General features: G+C 43.0%; 1 protein-coding gene across 12 annotated transcripts in view; it reads right to left on the reverse strand.

Annotated features, from left to right (window-relative positions):
• PDZD2 (PDZ domain containing 2) overlaps positions 1 to 25,643 on the reverse strand; it is a 472,221-nt gene that overhangs the window by 28,037 nt on the left and 418,541 nt on the right. For 11 of the 12 annotated variants that reach the window (XM_074386830.1, XM_074386818.1, XM_074386831.1 and 8 more), the window contains 7 exons: positions 25,091 to 25,208; positions 23,320 to 23,452; positions 13,151 to 13,232; positions 11,690 to 11,724; positions 10,482 to 10,638; positions 7,802 to 8,610; positions 4,578 to 4,722 (listed from right to left, as the gene is read on the reverse strand). In XM_074386830.1, the coding sequence (XP_074242931.1) occupies positions 4,578 to 4,722; positions 7,802 to 8,610; positions 10,482 to 10,638; positions 11,690 to 11,724; positions 13,151 to 13,232; positions 23,320 to 23,452; positions 25,091 to 25,208 (1,479 nt within the window). The remainder of the gene's footprint in view (positions 1 to 4,577; positions 4,723 to 7,801; positions 8,611 to 10,481; positions 10,639 to 11,689; positions 11,725 to 13,150; positions 13,233 to 23,319; positions 23,453 to 25,090; positions 25,209 to 25,643) is intronic. The other variant, XM_074386827.1, reaches the window with a different exon arrangement.

The following is a 25,643-nucleotide window of genomic DNA, read 5'->3' on the forward strand; positions in this document are numbered from 1 at the left end:
GTTTCTCTAAGGAAAATCACATACACGCATAATATAACTTAGTCAACATATTAGGTAGTAGATTGTGTTCCAAATACTACACATGAAAATGTCACTGATTCTTCCTCAACAACCCCATGAGGTGAGTAACTTAGGACAACAGTGACAGATCCAAGGTCCCTTCCCTCGTCAGATGTTGGAGCTCAGATCTGAGCCCTGGCAGCCTGTGTGTGCACCCGTGTGCTTAACCAGCATGTGGTGTACGGGTCATTTTGGAATATTAAAGAGGATTTTCCTTTTTTCGTTTTGTTTTCAGCTTCCTCATGCTGGATTTTTTTTTTTTAATGATAAGGTATTCTTTTTTTGATCACTTATGCATTTTTGGATATTTCAATTTAAAAAGATATGTTTTGCACTTTGGGAGGCCGAGGTGGGCAGATCACTTGAGGTCGGGAGTTTGGGACCAGCCTGGCAACAAGAGCAAGACTCCATCTTAAAAAAAAAAAAAATGCGCGCGTGCATGCACACACACACACACACACACACACACACACACACACACACACAAGATTGGCCGGGCATGGTGGCAGGCGCCTGTAATCCCAGCTACTCAGGAGGCTGAGGCAGGAGAATCGCTTGAACACTGGAGGCAGAGGTTGCAGTGAGCTGAGATTGCGCCACTGCACTCCAGCCTCAGTGAAAGAGGAAGACTGTCCCAAGAAAAAAAAAAAGATACGTTTTGAAGAACATCCTTCTTACATATTGGAAAGTAGCTAAGCTATTTCTAATAACACTGGAGGAAGAGCTGCTACCAGCACTCAAGTACTCAGCAGGACCAACTGGTCACAGACAGCCTTTTCATTGGGATAGAAAGAGAAATATCTACCAAATAGTCTGTCTCCAAAAAGGAGACAGAAGCTGTAAACTCTTAAAGATCAGGTAATTGAATATTTCAGATACATTCCAAAAGCCCTAGAGGGCACCAATGTGTCACTGCAACTCCATCAATCCTGATGACCCTTAAAGAATTAAATGGTAACTAATACATTATGTTTCATCATGCTAATTAAATACAGCACATCTATTATTACCTGTATTTAATTAAGTATAACCAGTTCCTGGTCTAGCACTCCCTGGCTGCTGAGTGGCTGTAAGGGACACACAGTTGCACCTTTCTCAAGGCTCATTATCTGCGGGAAATCCAGAGAAGGCAAGGCAGAAAAGCGTCCACCTGCACCCACTGGGGTCACTACAGTCACAGAGGTGCACAAAGTTCCAGGGAGGAGCACAGGCTGGGAGATGAAATTATCTCCACACTAACTAGAACACAGGAGAAACTTACATGTAGAAACCCACTTACTTAAGGTACAAACCCTCAGTATATATATATATATATATTTTTTAAGTTCTGAGACACACGTGCAGGATGTGCAGGTTTGTTGCATAGGTAAATGTGTGCCATGGTGGTTTGCCGTACCTATCAACCCAACACCTAGGTATTAAGCCTGGCATGCATTAGCTATTTATCCTGATGCTCTCCCTCCCACCACCACCTCACCCCCAACAGGCCCCAGTGTGTGTTGTTCCCTTGCCTGTGGCCATGTGTTATTATTGTTTAGCTCCCACTTATAAGTAAGAACATGCAGTGTTTGGTTTTCTGTTCCTGTGTTAGTTTGCTGAGGAGAATGGCTTCCAGCTTCATCCTTGTCCCTGCAAAGGACAGGACCTCATTCTTTTTTATGGCTGCATAGTATTCCATGGTGTGTATGTGTCATGTTTTCTTTCTTTCTTTGAGACAGAGTCTCACTCTGGCACACAGGCTGGAATGTACTGGTGTAATCTCAGCTCACTGCAACCTCCGCCTCCCGGGTTCAATCGATTCTCCTGCCTTAGCCTCCTGAGTAGCTGGGACTACAGGTGCTCGCCACCATACCTGGCTAATTTTTGTATTTTTAGTAGAGATGGGGTTTTACCATGTTGGCTAGGATATCTTGAGCTCCTGACCTCAGGTGATCCACCTGCCTCGGCCTTCCAAAGTGCTGGGATTACAGGTGTGAGCCACCACGCCTGGCACATGTACCACATTTTCTGTCATTGATGAAACTCGCAGTATTGACAAAACCTGGCCTACCTAGAATAAGAAATTCCTCAGTGGCAAGAAAGGAAAGAATTTTCTGCATGAGGTTGCAAATAGGAAATGTTGGTCTTAGTGAACAAAAACCAGCCCCGTGCTGTCCCTCTTCCATTCCAAAGCAAATCTGGATTCCAAGAAAACTCCCAGAAATCCATTATGTAGAACAAGCACTCTTCAAACGTCTGAAGATGCTGGCCTCAAAGGGAGCCTTACTTTGAAATGTGACACTGAAGACTGCCTCCATGTAACTTCATCTCCCTTAAATAAAACCCTTTTTAACGCACTTTGCAGTAAAGTCAAACTGCTAACCAAAAAATACTTGTGCTTGTTCAGCAAGTGACCCTGAACCCAAAAGACAAACCAGAAACCACAGTAACAGCCTCATCAGGGACTGAGGAACAAAGAGCCTCGGATCGCAGAACAAAGACATCAGGGGCCTGTATTTTTTCTGTGAGCAGCCGTCCAGGTATGGGGTAGATATTCTGGGGTTTCACCTTTTTATTTTATAGGTCAGCCCTATCAAGTGAGGCTATCTTGTTTCTCTGTAGCATCGTAGTTTGCTAACCAGTCAGAAGGCAGGCGCTGTGACAGTAACCACCAGCTGACAGCTACGAAGGACTGCCGGACGCCCACAGAGCTCCACAAGTGGGACCACAGTCAGCACCAGCCACTGAGAAGACTGTCCCTAACCACAGAGTGCAAATTTAGAACAGAATTTTCCTTCTCTCTCTCTTTTTTTTGAGTCTCACTCTGTCCCCCAGGCTGGACCAACAACCTCGGCCTTCTGGGTTCAGGCAATTCCCATGTCTCAGCCTCTCATGAGTAGCTAGGATGACAGGTGTGCGCACACCTGCTAATTTTTTTTATGTTTCATAGAGGCGAGGTTTCACTATTTTGGCCAAGCTGGTCTTGAACTCCTGACCTCAAGTGATCCGCCCCCTTTGGCATCCCAAAGTGCTGAGATTACAGGCATAAGCCACCGTGCCCAACCAACATCCAAATTTTCAATAAAGGTCTCCACTAACAAGGAAGCAAAGTCACTTAATTCAGCTTGATTTCAAAAAATCATGTTTTATAGCATTATTTTGCACAACTACTAGAGGATGGGTAGTCAAATCTTTCTACACACACACACACTCTTTTTTTCCTTAGAGATAGGGTCTAGATCTGTCACCCAGGCTGGAGTGTAGTGGCATAATCCTAGCTCACTGCAGTCTTAAACTCCTAGGTTCAAGCAACAATCCTGTCTCAGCCACCAATTACAGGCACATGCTACCACACCTAACTTCTTTTTTTTTTTTTTTTTTGAGATGGAGTCTCACTCTGTTGCCCAGGCTAGAGTGCAATGGTATGATTTTGGCTCACTGTAATCTCCACTTCCTGGGTTTGAGTGATTCTCCGGCTTCAGCCTCTCAAATAGCTTGAATTACAAGTGCATACCACCACACCTGGCTAATTTTTTTTTGTATTTTTAGTAGAGACGGGGTTTCACCATGTTGGCCAGGCTGGTTTCGAACTCTTGACCTATTGATCCACCTGCCTCAGACTCCCAAAGTGCTGGGATTACAGGCATGAGCCACTGCACCTGGCCAATTTTCTTTTTTGAGTAGGTATAAGGTCTCACTACACTGCCCAGATTGGTCTCGAACTCCTGGCCTCAAGTAATCTTCTTGCCTTGGCCTTCCAAAGTGCTGGGATTACAGGCATGAGCCACCATGCCTGGCCCCTAAATAACTGCTGAGATGATTTCTGCCTCCATGATGCTACTTAATCTCTCATCAACACTTATGTGTAGTTTTTCACTTTCATTTCACTCGTCCTTGATGGAGGTTTTCACTGCCATTTCTCGGCGCATTTGATTTCCATAAGCAGAGTGCTGAGATTATGACGGGTGGGAAATCCTTTTGATTCATCTTGCATCTTTTTGGTGTCTCAAAAGGGTAGAAAGGGTCAACTGAGAATGGATGTATTCAACAGGGCACGAAAACAGTTGAATCAGGCACAATGATCTAGTGAAGGTGCTAAATGCAGGCAGTATTTCCATATTAATTTGCATAAAAGATTTTTCCCCTCAAAATGATCCATATATATTGCTTTTTTTTTTTTTTTTTTTTTTAAATATTGAGTCTTGCTCTTTTTGCCCAGGCTGGAGTACAATGGCACCATCTTGGCTCACTGCAACCTTCGCCTCCCCAGTTCGAGCAATTCTCCTGCCTCAGCCTGCCAAGTAGCTGGGATTATAGGCACCCACCACCATGCCCAGCTAATGTTTGTATTTTTAGTAGAGATGCGGTTTTCACCATGTTGGCAAGCCTGGTCTCAAACTCCTGACCTCAAGTGATCCACCCACCCTGGCCTCCCAGAGTGCTGGGATTACAGGTGCACCGTGCCTGGCCTGTATAATGCTTTTATTAGGGCATTCCCGATCTATCTTTAAGTTTAACAAATGATAAAATAATCTTACCAGTCATGAGTTGCTGCCCCAGCTCCGGTGCAGCTTTGGGCAGGTTCTCTGTGAGGTGGCTGGCATCTGGGTGGGACAGAGCACTGGCTAGTTCACAGTCAGTAGGAACATAAGCATCTCCAGTGGTCAGCTTTCCCAGAGATCCCTGGCACAATGACAACCACAAGCCAGTTGAAATAGTTTTCAGGCTTTCCGCATCATAAGACGAGATCATATAGAGAGAACAGAGCTAGTTTGGGAAAAGTCAGAAGAGCCCTAGACTAGGAGCCAGCAGATCCAGGGTTTAAGGTCTGCTAGGAATTGAATGGGCTCATCATTCCTCCCCAAGCCTCCATTTTTTCAACTCTAAAATGGGGAGAACAAAACATTCCCAGTCTTACTCATAGAGTTTAAAAGAAGATTATTAAAAGAGAACAGTTACAAACAAAGCACATGAAAGGCTAGACAGATGTAAGGTATTGTTATTAGACCGCACAGAGATATCCAAGACCATAAAACTAACTCGTTAATTTGGTAGTGAGGGAATGAATGAACCTGGATACAGGAAATTGACATTTCATATTTCAAGACTTCGCTTTGGCTAAGTGTCCATTACTTTCTCTTCCTTTCTTCTATCTAACGTCCAATGCAATGAAATTCTAAAACTTTAATAGTTCAGATTCATGTGAAATTTATCCATTGTGAGTCATAAAATGGCCCAAAGGTGGCAGCAGAGCACAGAAGTGAAAGCGATGATGTGTTTTTCAGCAGCTTTGGTAAGAAATCATTTCATTAAATGTCAGTTGCCCGGTGAGAGAAACGTACTCAGGGTTTAACTCAATTAATTTTCTATTTATTAATAACACAAATATAACATAAAAACAGTAGAGGAATTTCAGAACTTGACAGAGGCAGTGGGTCACATTACATTGTGAATGTACTAAGTGCCATTGAATTGTGCATTTAAAAATGATTAATTTCATGTTATATGAATTTCACCTCAATTTAAATCAAGTAGCAAATAAAAACAGTAGAATATAACCCACTTACCAAAAGAGGAAAGTTCTTTTCTTCCAATATTTGAGGATATATACTTTATAGCAATCCATTCTATTTTCTTTCTCAGATGTAAGTAAAATCAAATTTTGTAACTAAAATTTTTATGAGAAAAATTAGTCTTGTATACAAGTTTTAAATGCTGCTCAAAATTTCTGAGAGTATGAATTCAGAACTATAAAAGCTCTTATTTTAATAGATATAAATTATTATGAATAAAAATCCTAATTTGGCTTTATACAGTTATTCAAAACTTGTTGATACTTCTTTCTGAGACGGAGTCTTGCTCTGTCACCCAGGCTGGAGTGCAGTGGCATGATCTCAGCTCAGTGCAACCTCCATCTTCTGGGTTCAAGCAATTCTCCTGCCTCAGCCCATCGAGTAGCTGGGATTACAGGTGCACACCACCACACCTGGCTGATTTTTGTATTTTTAGTAGAGATGGGGTTTTGCCATGTTAACCAGACTGGTCTTGAACTCCTGACCTCAGATGATCCCCCTGCCTTGGCCTCCCAAAGTGCTGGGATTAAAGGCGTGAGCCACTGTGACCAGCTGATAATTTTTAAAAGTAAAATTTACCCATTGGCCAAACATTATATTTTAAAACACAGGTAGCGGTTGCAGGTAATATATGATTTCTGAGGAGAAGGAAAGATGTACATTTCTACTTATGAAAAATTAAGGTTAAAAAAAGACTTTTGCCTGGTATAGTTTTTATGATTTAACATTTTCTGGGTCTATTTACGTATATTTTTATATAAACCACTTGAACACACATCTTTAAAATATGGCCTTATAAGTCATCTTAGATACTTTGTTCAGAAAGAGAGAGAGGTTCTTTATGTTAAGGAGATTATAAACAACATTGATTTCTCGTACTTTCTCCTTGCTGAAGTAGAGGTGTATTGAAATATTTAAAAAATGAGGCTGGGCGCGGTGGCTCAAGCCTGTAATCCCAGAACTTTGGGAGGCCGAGGCGGGTGGCTCACAGGGTCAAGAGATCGAGACCATCCTGGTCAACATGGTGAAACTGGGCATGGTGGCACATGCCTGTAATCCCAGCTACTCAGGAGGCTGAGGCAGGAGAATTGCCTGAACCCAGGAGGCAGAGGTTGCGGTGAGCCGAGATCGCGCCATTGCACTCCAGCCTGGGTAACAAGAGTGAAACTCCGTCTCAAAAAAAAAAAAAAAAAAAATGAACCATTTCATAATTCTAACATACTTGTAACCACGGAGTAACATAAACAATACTGATTTGCATTTAATGTGGTGCATTATAAATTTCTAAGTGAATGCACTCCTGTTATTTCATATGATACCCCAGCAAGGTTATGAGTGGCCATAATGATGTATAACCACTGCAGAAATTTGGGAAAACATAAGTATCACTCATAACCTTATCAGCTGGAGGGAATCACTGTTAACAAATATTTGATGCCACCCCCCAACTCTGGGAGATGACCAAGGCAGAGAGCACCAGCCCAGAGAACTAAGCTCAGACATGTTCAATAACTTGCCCAAGTTGTCACGTGACTAGTGCCAACTAGTCAGCAGTGAAGCCCATGCCAGGCCCAGGGTTTTACTATCCCTGTGCTACACTGACTTGCCATTGTCAGCCACAGGCCCTATATACAGGTAAGGTGGCGATTCTATAATATCTTCCGGTTAAATTATCTCATGACTCACAACCTGCTGATGTATTAATAAGCTTCCTCAGCTGGGTGTGCTGGCTCACATTTGTAATCCTAGCACTTTGGGAGGCCGAAGCGAGTGGATCACCTGAGGTCAGGAGTTCGAGACCAGCCTGACCAATATGGTGAAACCCTGTCACTACTAAAAAGTACAAAAATTAGCTGGGCATGGTGCTGTGGGCCTAAGTCCCAGCTACTTGGGAAGCTGAGACAGGAGAATCGCTTGAAGCTGGGAGGCAGAGATTGCAGTGAGCTGAGATTGCGCCACTGCACTCCAGCCTGGGTGATGGAGTGAGACTCCATCTCAAAAACAAAACAACAACAAGAAAAACCTCCCAAGCAGTCCAGGTATTAAAGTGAATGACTCTGTTGAAAGGTAATTCTCCAGCCATCATCCTTTCCCACTGGCAGCTTACCCACGCTTTCCAACAGACTCCATCTTCACTCACACGTATTCATGCACTTCCACACCAAGTTACTTAAGAAAAAGTCAGTTACCTTCTCCACAGCTCCACCTGGCCGAAAGCCAGCAACAGTCACTTTGATGGAAGTGGCCTGGACTCCTGAGTCCAGATCGTGTGGCTCATTGGCTCTGCCAGTCAGGTTCACTGTCTCTGAGCCACTGAGCCTGACCTCAGCCTCGGATCTCTTGCACTGCGGGCTGACCCTGGCCACTGGTCTGTGCTTGGAGGCCAGGCCTTCATTCTTCTGCTGGGGGGGACTGGGGCTCCCAGTGTTCATTGGACTCTGGGTGTCTGTATGGACTGTATATTCCAATTTGGGTGCACTACTTGATCCTGGCAGTTCCTTCCTCCACCAGCTTCCAGGGCTCCCCTTGGGGGCCTCTGCAGAGTCTGTGAGGCTGGCTACATGGGAAGGAGCACCCACCATGCTCTCTGGAACACTCTCCTCTAAGTCCACCGAGCTGCCAAGAAGAGGCGCCGAGACAGCCTTGCTGACCAGTGTTTTCTGGGGTCGTTCCTCTTGGTTGTTGACATCCACGACCTTGGAAGAGATCAAGACACACCTCGAGTCATCCTCTGCCAGAGGCCTGCTGGGACCCAGGAGGGCCCCTGGGAGTGAAATGCAGTCCCCTTCTCCGTCAAATTCTTCCTCATCACTGGCATCATTGGCATCGTAGCAGCCTACCTTCCTCTGGCGGAGGAGAGGGTTGCGGAGGGCCTGCGGGCTTCCAGGGAGACTGGCTTGCCTGGCCACTGTCACCTGCTTGTGGAAGAGCCCAGAGGTCCGCTGGCTCCCAAGAGTCACAAGGCTGTTGGCTCTGGCTTTTCCAGGCTCCTTGTGAGCTGTCGGAGGTGGGCACAGAAAAGTCAAGTGAAACTGAGCTTCTCACTTGGCCCTGTCTTATCATCTGACCCCTTCATTAACATGTAAGCATTTCCACATTCGCTAACACCAGACATACAGCCAGGTGCAGTGGCTCATGCCTGTAATCCAGCACTTTGGGAGGCCGAGGCGGGTGGATCCTGAGGTCAAGAGACCAAGACCATCCTGGCCAACACGGAGAAACCCCGTGTCTACTAAAAATACAAAAATTAGCCAGGTGTGGTGGTGCGCACCTGAAGTTCCAGCTACTTGGGAAGCTGAGGCAGGAAAATCGCTTGAACCTGTGAGACCGAGCTTGTAGTGAGCTGTGATCGTGCCACCGCACTCCAGCCTGGCGACAGAGCGAGACTCCGTCTCAAATACAAAACAACCAACCAACCACCACACACACAACCTCCAGCCACTGGATACAAAGCCTAGGCAACACGGTTTCCTGCAGGCTATACTGAGTGGATAGCCTGCCTTTCTCTTTTCCCTACTGACCTACCCAGCCCCTTTTTTTCTTAAACGCCAACCTGTGGATTAATTCAGACATGCGCTGTCAGAAGACAGAAACTTAATTCTTCCACCTCCATGATGTCTAACACATTGTTAGTGTTCAACCTAAATGCTGCTGAGAATTCCTCTGTATAAGTCCTCCTGAGGACTGATGGCATGTCCCACACACCTGGGCTGCCTTCTTGGCCCCTTGAGGTCTTTCCTTTACCTGCAGGAAGGGACACTTGATTGACAGGCACATGAGTGCCTGCAGTGTGGTACAGCAAAGCCTGAACCGTCCTATGTCTCAAAGGTACTCTAGAACAATGCCAACCTAAATCTGCAAAGTTTTTATATCTTGTTAAATGTAGTGAAAAACGGTATGTGTTTGCACCTTGAAATGTTTCTATAAGAACAGAGCCAGCTTGTCAATAGCTCCGAATAGAGTGACCATTGCCTGCCTCTCCTAAAACAAGGGGATGTTCTTCAGACGTCAGAAATTAACAGGAAACCTCACCAGCAGAAAGAAGTCTGAGAAACTGGTATGAATCACGTCAGATTATCATCTCATATTATCTTGGATAGATGTACCAATGAGATTTAAAAAAGCTTTTGATAATATGTCTCTTATGAGTTCTTAATCTTTAATTCACTGCCTTCTATAAAGAATGAAGCTAGGGCTAGTGAAGGAAGGCACCTGGAATTGGGCTGGATTCCCTAAAATGTAAAAATATAAGGACATCAGGCTGCCCACCCTGATTTGATGCCATAAGATTAAAGAATACATTATGTAAATGGCATTGAAAGCAGGTCTGGTTTAGCCACCACCCACCCCTGCTACAGAACGTGCATCCAGCCTGTTTAGTGAGTAACTCAGTGGCCAGTCACTAACAGTGGCTGCATTTTCCAAGAGTAAACTCTTAGGGTACAGCATTGTCTCCGGTTCTTTTTTTTTTTTTTTGAGATGAAATTTCACTTTTGTCACCCGGGCTAGAGTGCAATGGCGCGACCTCAGCTCACTGCAACCTCTGCCTCCTGGGTTCAAATGATTCTCCTGCCTCAGCCTCCCAAGTAGCTGGGATTACAGGCACATGCCAACATGCCCAACTAATTTTTGTATTTTTAGTAGAGATGGGGTTTCGCCATGTTAGCCAGGCTGGTCTCAAACTCCTGACCTCAGGTGATCCACCCGCCTCGGCCTCCCAAAGTGCTGAGATTACAGCCTGGTCTCCAGCTCTTTTCTCTTATTACAGCAGCAAGGTAGTTAAACCATTGTAGCCGCCAGCACAGAGGTGGAAAGCAGTCACTGATGCCTGGAATGCAGAGCCCAACCCCCTGGGGTGCCCCTGCTTACTGGAGGTGCTGGGAGGCAGGCTGCCATCCTCCGATGTGCTGCAGCCACTTCCTGGGTGATCCTCGTCCTCAGAGCCGGCCACCATGAAGTCCGACAAGGGGCCAGGAACATCGTGAACAAAGTACTGGGAGAGTTCAGATTCAGAAATCAGGGAGTCCTGTTGAAGAAGAAAATGTCCAATGACTAAGAAAATGCACCAGAAGCAGATTTTAAAGGGTAAATTACATCTTATCTTTCCAAGAACACTTCGTTCTAATCCATGGTCATTTGAAACAGCTGTGATAGTAAACACCAACCTCCATTTACTTCAGGATGGTGAAATTGACAACTAATGAATAAAAAGGTGACTGCTGCCAGACAATGTGTTTAGAGACTTTTTTTTTTTTGTTTTGGGCTAAATTTTTGGCAATGATCAGAAAAGCCACAGCAGCAGAACATCCAGCATCCCAGGAAAAACACTGTGGGGATGCGATGGAGAAGCCAAATGTGATTCAAGCCAACCAGTCTAGCCAAGTGGCGAACAAAAATCAGGGGAGTCTGAATCCTGCACCCCAATGTACTGAGACTCTGCAAGAACCTGGCTGAGGATGATTCCACATCTTCCTTAAAGTCCCAAGTCCCAGCTCAGCCTGCTTTATTATGGAGAAATTTGAAAAGTTATTTTGCAAATTGTAAGGCCAGGCATGGTGGCTCACGCCTGTAATCTCAACACTTAGGGAGGCTTGAGGCCGGCTGATCCCGAGGTCAGGAGTCAGAGACCAGCCTGCCCAACACGGTGAAACCCCATCTCTACCAAATATACAAAAATTATCCAGGTGTGATGGCAGGCACCTGTAGTCCCCGATACTTGGGAGGCTGAGGCAGGAGAATCACTTGAACCCGGGAGGCAGAGGTTACAGTGAGCCGAGATCATGCCATTGCACTCCAGCCTGGGCAACAAGAGCAAAACTCCATCTCAAAAAAACAAAACAAAACAAAAAACCAACTAGTTATTTTATTTTGTTCTTTTCCTGGATAAGCGTTTAACAAAAGAAACACACATTTTTGCATCTGTTCTCAAGTGAACATTGTTGTGATTTCCTATATAAAGTGGCAAACACGACTGATGGGCAGGAACAGGGACTGGGCCCTTAGGCTTGACTTGTGGGCTCCAGGAATTGGCTTGTGGTCCAGCTCGGAGAGGTACGTAGCAGTGCACCTTGACTCACCTTTTTTGCAAGAGAGGGACTCTTCAAGGGGGTACCTGTTGGAGGGAAAATTTGCATATTGACAAAACAATAAAGCTCAAGTCACAAATAGGCTCACATCCTAAACTAGAAAAGGAGGGGGCAAACACAGTCAACAAAACTCCCTTTGCCGGCGATGGGCTTCATGCACAGGTGTAGGCATGCATGCAGTCTACCTGGGTATCTGATCCTCGCACCCATCCCATCTGCCATGAAGCTTCAAGCCCTATCTCAGATGCTACTGCCTGAATGATGATCCCAGTTCAAATTTCTTCTGAATTTCCAGTGTTGTATCCTATCTACACATCAACTTTCATACACATCATATCATGTATGAGTAGATGTGTCTTCTCTCTCTTCTTCAATCTACAAAGCAAAAATGTTGACTGATCTGATCCCCCGGAGCTGGACACTGTACTTCGTATCTATTAAGTTTTTGGTGATAAATTGCTGAATGGATTGAAGGATGAATGAACAAATGAACATCACCCAAGAAACTCATGAAAGAACTGAGGAGAGGACTGAATATCTATTTTAGTTTTTAACTGCAGGATAAACAGGCTCAGGATTTAAACTATATGCCATGAAGCAGAAGGAACTTTGGGCATGAGGATTATGGCTTCATAAACTCTTTTATAAATGATCAAGTGGAAATGCTAGAATCATGAGAGCACAGCTTTCAGGCAGGTCGGGATGATGAACTGGTTGAATAAAGAACCTATGATGGCAGTGTCAAAATAACCAGGATATTTCATGACTGCCAAAAAAAATCCTATGCTTTCCTTTTCTTCTGACAACTAATAATTTATGTCTCAGTTCCTTTTCCTCCCAGGTAGCAATCCGAACATCAGTATAATCCCAAACTCTGAAATGTGTGAAGAGTCCCTTTAGACTTCCATGCTAAAGGAAACATTATTTTTAAAACTTGATACAATGCTTCTTATTCTAAATTTATATGAAATTCCTGCTATCTCAAGCCTTCTCTGCCTGAACTTTTCCACTTAAGAGAGAAATCATGATTTTTGCTCCTCTATTACCCTCTTTGAATGAAAACTTTTAAATTCACTTAAGGAAATCTCAGGCTTTTTGGTAGAGAATACTCTGCATCTACCAAACTACTGACATTTTGGTTATCGTTTTCCTTTCATCTTTAGTATTTCGGATGAATCAAGCATGAACATATGAAATGCTTCTAACTCACCTTTGCAAATTACTTGAAAGTAGTATAAGAAGCATGCATAATTAGATCTTTAATGAAGCACATTAAATAACTGCAGAAATCAAAAGTAGCAGCCAAGAGAAAGCACAGATTGTCTTTGACAGCTACTTTTGCCAAACCTGATAATTACAAAGAATCCAATAATACAGCACCGGGGAGTGCGTCAGGGTGAACTTAATGAGAAACCCTTCTGAACGCTAAATGAAAATGTGTGATTACAGTACCTAAGCCAGGAGAGGAATTGGCCTCTTTGCTCTCCTGATAAGTGCTGCGTGCTATCACTTCATCCATTTCCTGCTCGGAAACCTGATTTTCAGCAGAAAGCAAAGATTAGATGGCTTCATTTATTTATTTATTTATCCCAGTAAAAGTACCTAGGATCACAGTTAAAGTCAAGTGTAGTTAAAGAGGCAAACCACAGGGCCAAAGATATGACCATTCTCTGAAGCAGTAACTCAGAGCATGTAAGAAGTCCAGCAACACACATGTAACAAGACTTTCAACTGGTACTCAAGTTCATTAAGCAAAGCATTCAGTGCTACGACTGCCAACAACATGGCTAATATTTGCCTTTCTAGAAAATTCACTTCTTTTTTTTTTCTTTTTTCCGTTTTTTTTTTTGTTTAATTGAAAATTCCTTTCTAATTTCATTTTTTTAGATGGAGTCTCACTGTGTTGCCCAGGCTGGAATGCAGTGGCATGATCTCGGCTCACTGCAACTTCCACTTCCCGGGTTCAAGCAATTCTCCTGCCTCAGCCTCCCGAGTAGCTGGGACTACAGGCATGTACCACCACGCCTGGCTAATTTTTGTGTTTTTAGTACAGACAGGGTTTCAACATATTGGTCAGGCTGGTCTTGAACTCCTGACCTCGTGATTCACCCACCGCGGCCTCCCAAAGTGCTGGGATTACAGGCATAATCCAACTCACCCAGGCTTTCTTTTTTAAAAATCTTTAAACAATTTTAAACCTATATAAAACATGTAAGAGTACTGCAAGAGTAGTATACTCTTCACCTAGAATCACTAATTTTTAACATTTTGCCACATTTACATGCATGTTTTTCCTACACACACACACACACACACACACACACACAGACACACAAAATTACAGCTTTTTGCTAAACCATTTGCAACTAAATTGCAGACATCATGACCCTTAACCCATAAACATTTTAGCATGCATCTTTTAGAAACAAAGACATTCTTCTTTTTTTTTTTTTTTTTTTTGAGAGGGAGTTTTGCTCTTGTTACCCAGGCTGGAGTGCAATGGCACGATCTCGGCTCACCGCAACCTCCGCCTCCTGAGTTCAGGCAATTCTCCCGCCTCAGCCTCCTGAGTAGCTGGGATTACAGGCACGCGCCACCATGCCTAGCTAATTTTTGTATTTTTAATAGAGATGGGGTTTCACCATGTTGACCAAGATGGTCTCAATCTCTTGACCTTGTGATCCACCTGCCTCGGCCTCCCAAAGTGCTGGGATTATAGGCGTGAGCCACTGCGCCTGGCCCTAACAAAGACATTCTTTTAACTAACCATGATACTATTATCAAATGCAGGAAATGCAACTTTCACAATTGCGTTATCATACATTTCACATTCCAGTTTGACTAAATACTGAATACCGAAAGTATTTTTCTAATACTGTTCTTTACAAGTACTACTCAAAGTGTGCCTGTAGTCTGGGACTAGCTCACAGAAAGTTTAATGCCAGCCTGTGATGAGATAAGAACTTCACTACAGAATGCAAAGTAGCATACGGCTTCCTTCATCAACATCATGCTAAGGAAAAAATGTCAGCTCAACTATATAATAGTGTGCACAGTGATAGTGTTTACATTTTGGTGCAAGTACATCTTGCTGCAGACCTGAGGCAGACTGGCATGGATCAACATCTTTGCATAGTGATGCTTTGTTAAAAAAAATAAAATAAAATTGTGGGCCAGGAGCGGTGGCTCACGCCTGTAATCCCAACAATTTGGGAAGCTGAGGTGGACGGATCACGAGGTCAGGAGATCAAGACCATCCTGGCCAACAAGATGAAATCACATCTCTACTAAAGATACAAAAAATTAGCCAGGCGTGGTGGCGTGTGCCTGTAGCTACTCAGGAGGCTGAGGCAGGAGAATCTTTTGAACCCGAGAGGTGGAGGTTGCAGTGAGCCGAGATCGCACAACTGCATTCCAGCTTGGGTGACAGAGCAAGACTCCATCTCAAAAAAAAAAAAAAAAAAGGTTTTTGGCAATCTAGGATCTAGTTGTTGTAACATCTTTAGTCTCCTTTGATCTGAAACAGCTCCCGAACCCTCCTTGGTCTTTCATGGCACTGATATTTTGGAAAGAAACCAGGCCAATTCAAACCTTCAATTAGAATCTGTCTGATAGTTTCCTCATGCTTAGATTCAGATTACTAAATTTTTTTTTTTTGACAGGGAAAGTACAAAAATTATTTGCTTCTCAGTGCATTCAGAGGCATGAACGGTCAATGTGTCTTATAATCGGTGATAACTTTGATCTCTTGATTAGGATGGAATCTGCCAGATTTCTCCATTGGAATTTTTTCAGTCATTAATGAGTAATCTGTGAAGAAATAGTTTGAGACTATGTAAATATCCCATTCTCCAATATATTTTTACCCCATGATTTTAGCATCATTGACTATTATGGCTTAAATCAATTATTACTATGAAGCTTTTAAAACAGTGCCTCTTTAAATTTTCTATTCCCTCTATATTTATTAGTATCAAGGCAGATTCATGGATGTTTTTCTCAGGTGCTATCCATTAACTGTCATTATTCATGGGAGGATTTTTTAAAAAAGCCTGACATATACAGAAATATATTGATTAAAACAGTAAGAAAATGGGCTGGGTGCAGTGGCCCATGCCTGTAATCCCAGCACTCTGGGAGGCTGAGGTGAGTGGATCACGAGGTCAGGAGTTTGAGACCAGCCTGACCAACATGGTGAAACCCCATCTCTACTAAAAATACAAATTAGCCAGGTATGGTGGTGCATGCCTGTAGTCCAGCTAACTCAGGAGGATGAGGCAGGAGAATTGCTTGAACCCAGGAGGTGGAGGCTGCAGTGAGCTGACACCGCACTACTACACTCTGGCCTAGGCGACAGAGTGAGACTCTCAGGAAAAAAAAAAAAAGTAAGAAAATGTTGTGGTCGGGCACAGTGGCTCACACCTGTAATCCCAGCACTTTGAAAGGCCAAGGCAGGCGGATCATGAGGTCAGGAGTTCGAGACCAGCCTGGCCAACATGGTGAAGCCCCATCTCTACTAAAAATACAAAAATCAGCTGGGTGTGGTAGTGTGCACCTGTAACCCCAGCTAATCAGAAGGCCAAGGCAGGAGAATCACTTGAACCCAGAAGGCAGAGGTTGCAGTGAGCTGAGATCATACTACTGCACTCCAGCCTGGCGAGAGAGCAAGATGCCCATCTCAAAAAAAAAGAAAATGTGGAGTTTATTTTTTAAAGGTAAGAGTGGTTAAAACTTGAAATGGTAATTTTATGTATTAAAATAATATTTGGCATAAGCAATGTTTGAATAAGCACGCAATGTCTTAATAAATATTTCTATATGGAATTCAGCATTATATTTTAACGTCACAGGTAAATCATAATGACACTGTGGCCTTTATGTAATGCTTTGTGGTAGGCTTCACAGGAAAGGAACTATGTACACCTACACGCACCCAGCCATATACACTTAAACACCACCCTCCACACGGTAAATAATACTTTTTTATAAATGAGTCAGGGAAAATATCAGCTTAAACAGTGGTTGCTGTTTCTCTTAATACTCGACTTTCAATTTGCAATTGTTTTTTTGACTAGGAGAAAAATGGACTTCTATTACTTTCTTCCATTTAACATAAGCTAGAAGCTGCTGTCTCAGTAAGTCCAAATCTCAGGCTGACTAGACCTGGAAGGCTTAAATATCCTACTGGGCAGCCACCACTCCAGACATTATGAGAAACAGAAGAAAAGAAATCCTGTGGTATTTCTCTTGGAACAACAAGAAAACGAAGCAAGCACATACATTCAGTATCAAAATGTACTATTGGCATGAAATGCTGGGCTAAGTGGTACGAAAATACATTCAACATAAAATGGAATCTTGACCAGAAGAAAAATACAGCATGAGGTTACAACTAAGAACACCATGTTTACCTAGGAGGAAACGTGAAATCCAGTTAAACAAGCACTGGCATTTGGTTTTGCTGGACCTATCTCCAAGACTATCACAGAAGACCGTTTTACTGTGGTTAGAAACACAGATGAACCTGCATTGTCAATGGGATCACAGCCACCAGTCTATGCTTTGCCCTGAAATGCCATTTGGATGTTTGATTGTATCGGCAAAACAGGCAGGGGTTTTGGGGCTGAGATGAGCTGGACCTCTGAACAAATCATGACCCATCTTATGCTGTTATTCTGAAGTCAGACATGCCTTGAAGCCAATGACTGCAAACCACTGAAAACTTTGTTTTCTGTAACATTGCTGAAGGATGTATTAGGGCAGCTATAGGTGACAGGACTGCTTCCCAAGGTGAAAGGAGGTGATGTGGGTGGTAGAATCCAATTGCAGATTCTGGTGGAAGGAGCTGAGAACCACTTTAGATGCAACCATCAGGCAAAGAAAGCCAGCAGTGAAACAAAAGAGAACAGATTTTAAGTGAAGGTATCGGAACCACAGAATAGAAAGGAGAAAAAAAAATAGGAGGTGATATGGAGGAAAAAATGGAAAAAGCTGGAAGCAGGAGTTGGTTGGTTTGATTGGATTGATTGATTGACTAAGACAGAGCCTTGCTCTTTTGTCCAGACTGGAGTGCAGTGGTGCAATCTCAGCTCACCGCAACCTCCACTTCCCAGGTTCAAGTGTTTCTCCTGCCTCAGCCTCCTGAGTAGTTGGGATTACAGGCACCCGCCACCACACCCAACCCATTTTTTGTATTTTTAGTAGAGATGGGGTTTCACAATGATGGTCAGGGTGGTCTTGAACTCCTGACCTCAAATGATCCACCTGCCTTGGCCTCTTCCAAAGTGCTAGGATTACACATGTGAGCTACTGAGCACAGCTGGGACTTGGTTTTATAGTAATAATATTTATTTTAAAAACTTTTTATGCAAGACATTTCTGAGGATGCATATAGAGAACACGACTGGAAGAAAAGTAGAGTTGCCTCTGCATTAGTCTAAAGGCAATCTTTGTTCCAACACTGTTACTGACATCACATCCCCAGATCAAGACAGAGCTGTACGTAGCTTGACAGCACTTATTTGTCCTGGGGAGGACCAGGACCACAAATGAACATCACTAAGTCTCTAAATTGATGCCATCAAGACATCTCAGATACAGCACACAGAGCCCACAAGGGCTCTTGGCATAGACTTCTTACTGTTACAGTAGCCTGGGAACATTCAGGATGTAATTAAGCTATACTACAAGGAATATCAAGGTATGCCCATATGACGAGCATGGGTAAGAATTTTTTTTCTTTTTTTTTTTTTTTTTAAGACAAAGTCTTGCTCTGTTGCCCAGTTTGGAGCGCAATGGCGTGATAATGGCTCACTGCAACTTCCACCTCCCAGGTACAAGGGATTCTCCTGCCTCAGAATTGGAGTAGCTGGGACTACAGGCATGTGTCACCACACCCGGCTAACGTTCGTATTTTTAATAGAGACAGGGTTTCACCATGTTGGCCAGGCTGGTCTCGAATTCCTGACCTCATGTGATCCACACACCTCAGCCTCCCGAAGTGTTGGGATTATAGGCATGAGCCACTGCACCTGGCCAAGAGGTAATATTCCTAATGAACACTTATTATTATTATTATTATTATTATTTTTACTGTTTTGAGACTAAGTCTCACTCTGTCACCCAGGCTGGAGTGCAGTGGCGCAATCCTGGCTCACTGCAATCTCTACCTCCTGGGTTCAAGTGATTCTCATGCCATAGCCTCCTCCTAAGTACCTGGGATTACAGGCAGAAGCCAGCACACTCAGCTAATTTTTGTATTTTTGGTAAAGACATGGTTTTGCCACGTTGGCCAGGTTGGTCTCAAACTCCTGACCTCAAGTGATCCACCTACCTTGGCCTCCCAAAGTGCTGGGATTACAGATAGTAAGCCACCACACTCGTCCTTAATGAATATTTTGAGTTGTTGAAAGGAATGGCTGAATTTTGTTAAATACAACTTAATCACAACATTAGAGAAAAGCTAATTTAAAAAGACTTTTACAACAAGTACTCAAAAGAACAAAAAACAGTGTTAAAAGTGGATTGAGGTCGGGCATGGTGGCTCATGCATATAATCCCAGTGCTTTGGGAGGCCGAGGCGGGAGGATCACTTGAGGTTAGGAGTTCAAGACTAGCCTGGACAACATGGTGAAACCACATCTCTAGCAAAGTACAAAAAAGCAGTTGAGCATGGCAGCACCGCCTATAATCCCAGCTACTCAGGATGCTGAGGCCGGAGAATCACTTGAACCTGGGAGGTGGTAGTTGCAGTAAGCCGAGATTGCACCACTGCACTCCAGCCTGGGTGACAGAGAAAGACCCTGTCTAATGTTAAAAAAAAAAAAAAAAAAAAAACCACCATGAAAGAAAAGAAAAGAAAAAAGTGAATTGAGCTGGTTCCTTCCTTTCTTGCATATGTCAAAAAACAAAAAATATTGGGTTGAGTTGAATGAGACGAACTTGCTGAAGTGTCCTATGGTTAGCTTCAAAAAATTAATGACAACTGTGCAAGTATAGGGGATATTAGCAAGTGACAGTGAACACCAGCAACGCGGGGATTTTGATTATCTGCAAGCTCAGTATGGGTCAAGTGTGCCACTGGTGCTGAGGAAACACGAGTGGGCTCTTAGGCTTTAGTTACAGAAGTGTTCTGCTCAGGGCACAGCTGGCTTAGACAGAGGAGGAGCCACTCTTTAAATGAGCCCTTGTCTTTCATCTGTCTAACAACAGCAATATCCTCACCCTAACAAGGTCGTTAACGTTCTTGGGGTCATGAATGACTGAGAATTTGATATAAGCTATTGATTCCATCCACCATTGCAAATATATTCACAAATTTGTGTAGTTTGTAATGTCCTGGTAAGGGTCCCATGAACTTCAGGTTCAGAGTAGGCTGTGAATTTCTTGAGATACATTCCAATTAATCATGTAGCCCTGACATTGCCTGGCACCCAGTGGAAGCTCAATAAATGTCTAGGTAATGAATATGATATAGGATGAGAACTGATTATCTGAATCACCCCGACCGGAGGGAGACAGGGAAGGAGAGTCGCTCTGTTGATGCCTGGCAGCCTGCCTGTCTGCTTCACAACCTCCACAGGCACCCCACTTCACCCCCAGGGCCTCCTTGGCACCTCTGCCTCCTGTTTAGTACCACGTTCATGTGGACTGGTGGTCAGGCTGAGCAGCTAACATTAGACATGAAGGATCTTCCCTCTCTACTCCCAAGTACAATTTGTAAGTAAGAAAAGGTCATTTAATAATTCATTCTCAGTCCGGGCACGGTGGATTACACCTCCTAAGATGTAAGCCCAGCATCTTAGGAGGCCAAGATAGGCAGATCATTTGAGGTCAGGAGTTCCAGACAAATCTGGCCAACCAACATGGTGAAAAACCCCCATCTCTACTAAAAATACAAAAATTAGCCAGGTGTGGTGGCACACGCCTGTAATCCCAGCTACTTGGGAGGCTGAGGCAGAAGAGTCGCTTAAACCCAAGAGGCAGAGGTTGCAGTGAGTGGAGATCATACCATTGCACTCCAGCCTGGGTCAGAGAGCAAGACTCTGTCTCAGTAATAATAATAATAATAATTATTATTATTACTCATTCTTAACAGAAGACTATATGGGTATCTTTACAAAGACAAAATGTAAGGAGCTGCAGTTATATGCTATGTCTTGTTGGCTCAAGGTCCCACGTGGTTCCTCTTCTCTCCCATGGAGCCATCTATATTAGATAAACCAAGAAAGAACTCCCACTTTCAGAATGTGTCTTTAGCAGAGCAAGCAAAACCAGTACTGGAAAATGCGAATATATGTTAAATGTTATGGTCAGGAGAATTTTAATACATATTTATGGTGCTTACGTAGATTCCAGAACAATTGTGTGAGAAAGTGTTTGCACAGAATAGTTAATGAAAATGCTCCTGGGATGAACTTAAAAATTCAATCGCAGCACTTTGGGAGGCCAAGGTGGGTGGATGCCTTGACCTCAAGAGTTTGAGACCAGCCTGGGCAACATGGTGAAACCCTGTCTCTACTAAAAATACGAAAATTAGCCAGGTGTGATCGCACACGCCTATCGTCCCAGCTACTCAGGAGGCTGAAGTGGGAGGATCGCTGGAACCCAGAAATTTGAGGCTGCAGTGAGCCATGACTGTGCCACTGCACTCCAGCCTGGGTGACAGAGTGAGACCCTGTCTCAAAAAAAAAAAAAAAATTTTAGTCTTGAGGACTTGATCTATCAGACAGAAAAATAGTGTCCTTTATAATTTTGAATGAACTTAACAAATAACTTTTCCATTATAGTTTATTTGAAATGCTGGGCTTTATTATTTCTCCCAACTTTGATGGAAGCAAAATATACAAAGTAACATTTGCAAATAAGCAATTGGTCTGCAAAGCCAGATTTCATCTTATTTTCACTTATTTAAATTCCAAGATAATCATTTGATAAGATAAATAGGTATTTTTCTGACTCAACAGTTAAATGAGCATTAAGAAGGAGACATTCCTCCACAAATCTGAAGACATTTATTTGTCCTTTAAAAGTATCTAACACGGAGCATGGTGGCTCACAACTGTGATTCCAGCATTTTGGGAGCCTAAGGAAGATGGATTATTTGAGCCCAGGAGTTTGAGAACAGCCTGGGCAACACAGCAAGACTCCATCTCTATTTTAAAACTTTTTTTAGGGCAGGCATGGTAGCTCACACCTGTAATCCCAGCACTTTTTGGGAGGCTGAGGCAGCCGGGGGATCACCTGAGATCAGGAGTGCAAGACCAGCCTGACCAACATGGAGAAAACCTATCTCTACCAAAAATACAAAAGCAGCCGGACATGATGGTGCATGCGTGTAATCCCAGCTACTCAGGAGGCCGAAGCAGGAGAATCGCTTGAGCCCAGAAGGCAGAGGTTGCAGTGAGCCGAGACTGTGCCATTGTACTCTAGCCTGGACAACAAGAGCAAAACTCAGTCTCAAAATAAATAAATATATTTTTAAAACTTTGTACTCTAGACATTCTATAGAAATGCAGAAACAGTTTAAGTGAATTAAGTATAGTACCTGAGTTTAAGTTAATTTTAGTTATCTTTCCAACTATTATGAAAATTTTATTTTTATGCTATTTTAATTGTGATACTTTCTCATTTCTTTAATTTTTATTGTATTTTTCAATCTTCCACCATCTGATCAAGAATTTTATTTATTATTTATTTATTTTTTGAATCAGAGTCTCACTCAGTCACCAGGCACCAGGCTGGAGTGCAGTGACACTATCTCAGCTCACTGCAACCTCTGCCTCCCGGGTTCAAGCAATTCTCCTACCTCAGCCTCCCGAGTAGCTGGGATTACAGGCACAGGCCACCACACCCAGCTAATTTTTGTATTATTTTTAGTAAAGACAAGGTTTCACCATGTTGGCTAGGATGGTCTCTATCTCTTGACCTCATGATCCACCATGTGGATCCCAGAGTGCTGGGATTACAGGCATGAGCCCCCGTGCCTGGCCCATATTTTTTATTTTTAAAAAATAGAGACAAAGTCTCACTATGTTGCCCAGGCTGGTCTCAAATTTCTGAGCTCAAGTGATTCTCCCGCCTCGGCGTCCCAAGGTGCTAGGATTAAAGGTGTGAGTCACCATGACCGGCCCTCATTTCTTAATCAAAGAAAGTTAAAAATCCACTGAAACTGTTTTAAAAATAATTACTCAGCATTTAACTTAAAGATGAGAGAATTCCCAACATATGGCCAAACAAAAGATGTGGTAAGAAAAGCCTTCTTATTTTGAAATTGACATGGTCATAGAGATCGTCCAGTCCAAGGCTCTCAGATTCTCTTGCTGCAAAAATACAAAGAAGTTAAGTATCTCACTAGAGCTCAAAAAGCCAGTACTCAGAACTCAGCATTCTTAACTCCCACCAGACAAGTTTCAAATTTACTAAATAACATTGTCAAAACTTTCCAGTAAGATTTTCTAAGACTGCGAAGATGAAATCCAGATTAAAGATTCATTTCCCACATGAACCGCTGTAGGCTGCCTGCCTATCCCCAGCTGGGAAAACCACCTCATCAAAGAGTATACAATATCCTAGGAAGGTATAACATCTTCCCATGCTCAGAACACGGTGAACTACCTCACCTTTGGATTAGGGTGCCGGCCGATGACAAGGCGAACAGGTCCTGGAGGGCATTTGCTCAAGATGGCATGGACTTTGCTTAAAGCAGCATGGCGGACGTTGACGGAGTTCACTTCCAGGATTTGATCTCCACGGCTAGGGAGGGCAACAGAATCCACACTCTGTGTTAGCAGCCAGCTTCTTAAAAGCTAAAACAAGCTTTCCTTCTGGGAGAGGTTATTATACGAAATGTTTTCTTTACTTTAAAGCAGCACGTGACATCCTTTCCCCTTGGCATACATGTAAAAATGCAACACATACATATAAACACGTTCCATTTTAAGTGGGCAAAGGTCATTATGCATCTTTACTGGCATTTTTAGAAATAGCCAAGTCAAATAAAATTAATAAAGACAACAATGAAACCTGTCATTTCTTGGGCATACACTGTATGCCAGGCACTATACGAAGCATGCTGTATAACAATGCTTTGAGTAAGTAAAATTATTTCCATTATGCAGATAGGAACACAGGCTCAGAGAGGTCACCCAGATGTCATGCACTGTCGAAATAACTCGGATCTGTCTGACTCTCAACCATCACATGACAGAGCCCCCTGACCACCAGCAGATCTCTCTTCCTACCATCTTGAAATGATTATTATAACTGAAGGAGGAAATAGCTGAAGCTCAAAGGTTACCCAAGAATTTGTAAAAACGTTTCAAATTTGAACAAATGAGAAATTGGGGACAAGCTGCCCATTTTGACTGGAAATTATAGGGAGAGAAGTCAGTAGGAGAGAACAAAGACTCTTTACATGGGATTTGAAGAACGTTCATTTGGCAGGCTGCAGACACATGGAATCATTCAAGAAAGAAACATCATCTTGGGATGTCATTAAGGGATTTTTTTCTTGGGTTCTAAAAGTATATTCTCTTTAATGTACTTTGGATGATTTGCTAAAATTTTTTTCCATATGGAAATTTACTCTAATGATTAGCTAAAAACATAATAGAAGCTATTAACAGGGCCCCCAAATGAGAACCTCAAGGAACGCCATTTTGACAATCCCTTAACCACTAAAGGACTTAGAGGTTTACAGGGGCTAAAGATGATACTGTTTGCACAAAGTGGTTTGTGCAATACATGTACATTCTTGTGACATTTACGTGGGCACTGACCCACTGCAATTACCATATAATAAAATGCCTAGATTATTTCTTACGTGAACAGAATGTCCATGTTACAACTCAACTATCTGGATTAAGAAATCAGACACTCAGTGATTTCAGAAAATAGGCACGTAGACATGGCCATTCAACAAGGAATGAAAATGATAGAAGTTTGAGAGAATTCTTAATAAGAAACGCCTCCAGTTCAAGGGGATGATTTCAGGACTGTTTGGCATCAAGTGAATTCTGAACCATTTGAGCAGTTCCAGTATTTCATATGCATTCTACATATGTGAACATAAAATGAAAGAAAATACTGAGCTAACCATAGATATCTGTGGAGTTGTATCTTGTCAAGTTTCTGAAACCGGACCTCTGAGACCAAATAGGACGAAATAAGTAGGGAAGCCAAGATCCAGAGTCCTCAAATTCAACCAAATTTCATGTATATTAGCATTTACATTTTTGGAGATGCTGTTAATTGTAGTCTCGGCTATACTCTTGGAAAGAATTCAAAGCTGCAACAGCCCTCAAAGGAAAGTAATAGGGCAAATATCACAGGTGTGTGTATTTTGTGTTTATGAATACTCCAGAACCTTACACTATCAGGCAAACAACAAACCTCAGGTTGCTCTCCATCTTGGCCACTGATCCTGGAGCAAGGCTGTGAATGTAGATGCCCGGAGGACTGTTTTCTAGAGCCAAGCAGCAGGCACCAATGCCTAATCCAACTCTTGGTTCTGTGAGAGGCACCATTCAAAGAAAACAAAAATGAAAATCACACAATCACTAGAAAAAAAGTGTAACTGATTTGAAACTGAATATCTATTCAGACCAATAACCATTTATTTCTGGTTCACACTCAGAACATAAATCCTGCTTTTCCTTGTCAACACTGCCACTTCTGTTAATGAAATGAGCCCATCACTAACCTGGGAGCTAGTTACGGACTGAATTATTCAACAGTCGACTCTCTGCTTAGTCTAACAAACCTCATCATATCTGCTTTTAGAAATAGGCAGACTAGGGCCAGGTGCAATGGCTCTCGCCTTTTATCCCAGCACTTTGGGAGGCCAAAGTGGGTGGATCACAAAGTCAAGAGATTGAGATCATCCTGGCCAATATGGTGAAACCCCGCCTCTACTAAAAATACAAAAAAATTAGCTGGGCGTGGT

The sequence above is a fragment of the Saimiri boliviensis genome, chromosome 1 (genome assembly GCF_048565385.1).
Source record: "Saimiri boliviensis isolate mSaiBol1 chromosome 1, mSaiBol1.pri, whole genome shotgun sequence".
NCBI lineage: Eukaryota > Metazoa > Chordata > Mammalia > Primates > Cebidae > Saimiri > Saimiri boliviensis.